General features: G+C 50.2%; 1 protein-coding gene across 1 annotated transcript; it reads left to right on the top strand.

Annotated features, from left to right (window-relative positions):
- The first annotated feature begins 614 nt into the window (after positions 1 to 614).
- On the top strand, positions 615 to 4750 carry HRH3 (histamine receptor H3). The gene is made up of 3 exons (XM_071446811.1): positions 615 to 856; positions 1070 to 1236; positions 2089 to 4750. Exons 1-3 carry the CDS (start codon positions 646 to 648, stop codon positions 2965 to 2967), a joined length of 1257 nt encoding a protein of 418 aa, XP_071302912.1. The 5' UTR covers positions 615 to 645; the 3' UTR covers positions 2968 to 4750.
- Positions 4751 to 5232: the final 482 nt, after the last annotated feature.

Genomic DNA, 5232 nt, shown 5'->3' on the forward strand with positions numbered 1-5232 from the left:
TGTGTTCCACCTGCCCAGGGAGCTCTCCTGGCTGATTAAAAGGCAAATGAAGTTCTGACCTCACTTCTGTTCATTAAGGCACAAACTCCACGGCAGGAGAAATAAACTCATGGTGGATGCTTTGGAGAGATGCAGGAATGTTGCTGTGCAGCATGCAAAGATGCTCTGGGAGAACACGGGAATGCTTCTGAGTTGAGAGGGGAAAGAGGAATGTAGAGATGTTCTAGGGGGTGGCAAGGATTCTTTGAGGTAATGCAGTGATGCTCCAGCGTTGAGAAGGGAAGGGAAATGGGAGAAGATGCTCCGGGAGGGGGGGATCAGGGATGCTCCGGGGTAATGCAAGGATGTTACAAGCTTGAGAGGGGAATGTGTGGATTCTCAGGAGTGCCCTGGAGGAATGAAGGGATGCTCTGGGTAGTACAAAGATGCTCCCGGGGCTGAGAAGCTACGTGGGATTGTGCAGATGCTCAGGGCTGCTCTCGTGGCACGCAGAGACGCTTGGGCGGATTTAGGGATGCTCTGGGGGTTTCGGGGCTGCTCGGGGGTACCGAGGGTGCCGGGGGCCGGAGCGGGAGGCGGGAGCGGGCGGGGCGGGGAGGGGCAGCAGCCCCGCGGCGGCGGCGGCGCGGCGGGAGCGGTGCGGGCATGGAGAGCGGCGCGGCGCTGAACGGCTCCGCCGCCGCCGGGCGCTTCGCGGCCGCGGGCACGGCAGCGCTGGGCGCGCTCATGGCCCTGCTCATCGCCGTCACCGTGGCGGGCAACGCGCTGGTCATGCTGGCCTTCGTGGCGGACTCCAGCCTGCGCACCCAGAACAACTTCTTCCTCCTCAACCTGGCCATCTCGGATTTCCTCGTAGGTAAAGTGCCGCCCGCGGGGCGCCCGCCGGCACCGGCAGCGACTCGGGCTGCCCGGCTGCTCCCCCGGGCTCCGCTCCTGCCCCCGGTCCCCTCCCGCAGTCCCGGTCCCCTCCCGCAGTCCCGGGCGCACAGAGGGAAGGAGCCCCCGGCAGCCGCGGGTCCCCCCCGGGGCAGAGCCCGGCTCTCACCGGGACCGACCCCTCCGCTTGCAGGTGCCTTCTGCATCCCCCTCTACGTGCCCTATGTGCTGACGGGGAGATGGATCTTCGGGAGAAGCCTCTGCAAACTCTGGCTGGTGGTTGATTACTTGCTGTGCACCTCTTCGGTCTTCAACATCGTACTAATTAGCTACGACAGATTCCTCTCGGTGACAAGAGCGGTGAGTCCTGTCATGGCAGCTGAGAGGGACATTACTCTCCTCCTGCTTTATTCTCCAGATTGTCTGCAATACTTAAAAGTTCTTTGAATCCTCCAGAAATTATGAATCTTTCAGCCTGAGAGGCAATAATCATCCACAAATGCATAATTCAGCTGTGGTTTCAGATTAGCATTCCTGGCATAATTAAATCACTTAAGGCTCAGTCCCCGTTGTGCAGGTGTTCCCTTCCCAGGTGACAGGGTAGTAGTGTGCAAGCAAGCGAGCCAGGTAAGCAGACTTTAAACTAACTTGCAAGAGCTTATTATCCCCAGGACAAACAAGTGGATTACAGTCAGACTCACAGCTTCACAGCAGTAAATAGCACTGCCAGCTTTGGCAGGGAATGTGGAGAGGTCCCTGAAAGTGTGAGAGATCAAAATGCTCGGCCTTTTGCAGGAGGTAATGAGCAGTTCACAGCAGATCTGACCCACTGCTGTTTACTTGTTCCCTGATTACAAATACAGCACAGATTTAGCCCAGGAGTTGGTCAAGTCCCTCTCCTTGGGACTTACAGGGAGTAGCTGGGACAGCTCAGGTAAGTGGTGGGTGCAGACGGCTGCCAGCTCCAACCAAATCAGTACATTTCCACTTAGCAGACACCATATTTTGGAGCTGTAAAATGGGTGTTCTAAATCTTCCCTGTAAGAGTGTGATTTATCTAGCAATTGCTCCTGTTGCCTATGGCATATCAATTTGTTGGACTGCTGGGGGATTGCCTAGCAACTTTACCAGGAATGCTAATAGTCCATTTGTGAGGAGCCTCAGCCAGCTGGGGTGTGGGACTGTGTGTAAGACAAGGCTTTCTTCTTGCAGGTCGCCTACAGAGCCCAGCAAGGCAACACCAGGCAAGCAGTGCTGAAGATGGTGATGGTGTGGGTGTTGGCATTCCTGCTGTACGGACCTGCCATTATCAGCTGGGAGTACATTTCAGGCCAGAGCATCATCCCCAGTGGGGAATGCTATGCTGAGTTCTTCTACAACTGGTATTTCCTCATGACAGCCTCCACGCTGGAGTTTTTCACCCCTTTCATCAGCGTGATGTTTTTCAACCTGAGCATTTACCTGAACATCCAGAAGCGCACCAAAATGCGCCTGGATGTTCTCCACGAGGTGCACAGCCAGTCCTTCACCGAAGAGATGGAAAGGAGCCCAGAGGCAAAGCTTTCCTTGAAATGCTGTAAGTGGGAGCAGAAGGAGTCAGCTGAAACCCTCGACCTCTCTAAGAGCAGAGCTCAAGCAGCAGCCTCCACTTCCAGCCTGGATGCCAAAGACCTGCTGGAAACGAGCTCGGAGAGCTCCAGGAAACCCAAGTGTTGCAACAAAAAGAGCTGCAAAGCTTCAGCCTCCACTCTGTCCTCAGAGAAACGGGTGAAGATTGTGTCCCAGAGCACAACTCAACACTTCAGGCTCTCCAGAGACAAGAAAGTGGCCAAATCCCTGGCAATCATTGTGGGCATTTTTGGGATTTGCTGGGCACCGTACACTCTCCTGATGATCATCCGTGCTGGCTGCCATGGCCAGTGCATCTCTGAGTTCTGGTATGAGGCTTCTTTTTGGCTCCTGTGGATCAACTCAGCTGTCAACCCTGTCCTGTACCCTCTCTGCCACTCCAGCTTCAGAAGGGCTTTTATTAAACTCCTTTGTCCCAAGAAGCTGAAGATTCAGCCTCACTATGCCCTTCAGAACTACTGAGGGTGAAGTCAGCCCAGTGTGAGGATGAGAAAAGCCTTGATTTACTTCTGCTGTACTGGTGTGGGACTGGAGCTTATTTCCATGGAAGAGCCCAGGAGCAGTGGTGTGGGGCAGGTGAGGAAGGCAGAAGAGAGCCCACTATTAACTTATTTTAGTTCATCAACAAACAAGCCCACCGCAGAGCAAGATAAAGGGGTTTATTGACATTAACCACGGGTAGTGAAATCTGTGTCTGCCACTTGCAGGTGCCACAAAAGAGCTCTGCTGCCACCTAGACAGCCTGAGCAGCACCAGCATTTTGCTCCAATAAACTGAAAACTGAAAAGAAAAAGCTAATAAAAATAAATATCTGGATTAAAGTACTGTGCTAAACGACAGCTTAGCTGTTGGCAGACCTGATCTTCCTCATAAATGGGAGAGATTTTTCCTCACACCTACTACACATAGATGATGATGATGATACAGAAAGAAAAGAACAAACCTCAGAAGGAAAACATCTCATTTACCATTTTTGTTACAGCAACTGCAGCCATAATCTGGATCCCTGTTTCATGGGGTGCAATAGATGTCCCTTCCACACCCCAAGAAGGGGCAAATCTCTGCCCTGAGGAGTTTAGAGCCAGGCTCTGAGGCACTGAGCATCATGCTGTTGGCATTGCTTGATCCCTGCCTGCTTCAGAACTGCCCAGGGCTCCTGTGGGGGTGCTTCCCTGCTGGCCAGAGCCATGCAGCAGGAACCAGCCCTGCAAGGGCCCTAGGAAAGGCTTCTGTGCCCATGGCAAAGGAAAGGTGCCAGCACAGCGCCAGCTTCTCCACAGACTCCATCCTGACAACCCAAAGACATCTTCAAATCTCTCCGGCAGGATCTTAAAGATACTCTTCTGGCACTGTGTTAGGGAATGACAAGCTCAGACAGAAGCAAATCTTGTGTTGTTTTTGTTATGTTCCTTTTTAAAATGTTCCTTTCAGACCTCTTAAATTTTTCAAGTTTCAGAACTCTTGCATTCTTTCTTTTAAAATACCTCACATGATTGGAGACCTAGCTTGAGCTGATTCAGTCAACACAAGCATCAATTCTTTTACTGTTTAATTTGAAATTTTTTTTAGAGCTGTCAACTAATTAGACAGAGCACCAGATTCAAGAGACCAGGGCTCTAGCCTTGGTCCTACCAAAAAATCCTGGTCATTTTAGTCTGCTTCTCATCTCATGCTCCATCACAGTTGCCCATTTGTTCTGCAGCCTCTTTGGGCACAGAGGCAGTATGACCAAAAAGTAGATTAATTCCACTGCTGGCACTGCTCAGAGATGTAGTAACACAAATAAGTAATTAGTTGCCATGGCAAATGCTTGCATTTAACAGTATTGCACAGGGGAGCTCAAGATCCTAAGTCTGAAAACTCCATTTACAAATAGAAACCCAAATATTGTAAAGCAGTACCCAAAAGCTTATGATGTTGTGATCGCCAATTACATTTTGCTGCTGCAAGCAAACTGCCCTTGGCTGCTGCTAAAAGTAAAAAGAAAATGCCATCAGACTGTATCTCAGTGATATTTGTCAAGTAGATGAGTATTGTCACTGAAGTCAGGTTTTAAATGATGTCTTGTCCTGTGTATGTGATATTTCAGACTTGTGACATGTTCTGTCAGGCTGTTATATATGGGTTAAAATTCACCCCTCAAAGTATGTGTGCTGTGAATTGACAGGATAAATGTTGAGCCTGCTAGTACCTTTCCCTGTGTCTGCTCCCTTCTCAAAACTTCAATAAAGTATTTTTATAAGAAGCTTGCTGCATATTTTATGGTGAAAAAGGTGTTGTCAGAAATGATAAAATCCACCTGGAAGCAAAACATCCATGGGTTTACCTGAGGAGGCAGATACTCATGTCACAGTAAAACCAGCTCCTGAAACAGCTGAGTGTCCCTTACCTGTGGTGAGCAGGTTCCTGAGAGCCCCCTGAGGATGTGGTGAGTGCACATCACTCAGTTCTCTCCAGCTTCTGGTCTTTTCCAGAGCATGTTACGTGCAACTGGGATCTGGAGAGGTTCCATCAGAATTAACTCTTCCTATAACTCACAAACTTCACTGGTTTACTCAAAAATGACAAAGCCATAACATGCCCAAGGCACCAGTTTCCAGCTGTAGTTCTCTTCAGTTCAGCAGGAGAGGTGAAACTACTGGATCATCCATTCTGATTAAAAAAGGTGCCTGGTGTGACACCTTCCTTTTCCAGAGGGAAGAAAAGAATATATTTCCTTGTGAGCTT

The sequence above is a fragment of the Agelaius tricolor genome, unplaced genomic scaffold, assembly GCF_023055355.1.
Source record: "Agelaius tricolor isolate 1412-34295 unplaced genomic scaffold, bAgeTri1.0.p SCAF_23, whole genome shotgun sequence".
Classification (NCBI taxonomy): Eukaryota; Metazoa; Chordata; class Aves; order Passeriformes; family Icteridae; genus Agelaius; species Agelaius tricolor.

Coding starts and splice junctions, on each gene's coding strand:
- HRH3 (XM_071446811.1), top strand. CDS start 646: ATGGAGAGCGGCGCGGCGCTGAACGGCTCCGCCGCCGCCGGGCGCTTC. Junction 857..1,069: donor CATCTCGGATTTCCTCGTAG/GTAAAGTGCCGC, acceptor CTCCGCTTGCAG/GTGCCTTCTGCATCCCCCTC. Junction 1,237..2,088: donor TCCTCTCGGTGACAAGAGCG/GTGAGTCCTGTC, acceptor TTCTTCTTGCAG/GTCGCCTACAGAGCCCAGCA.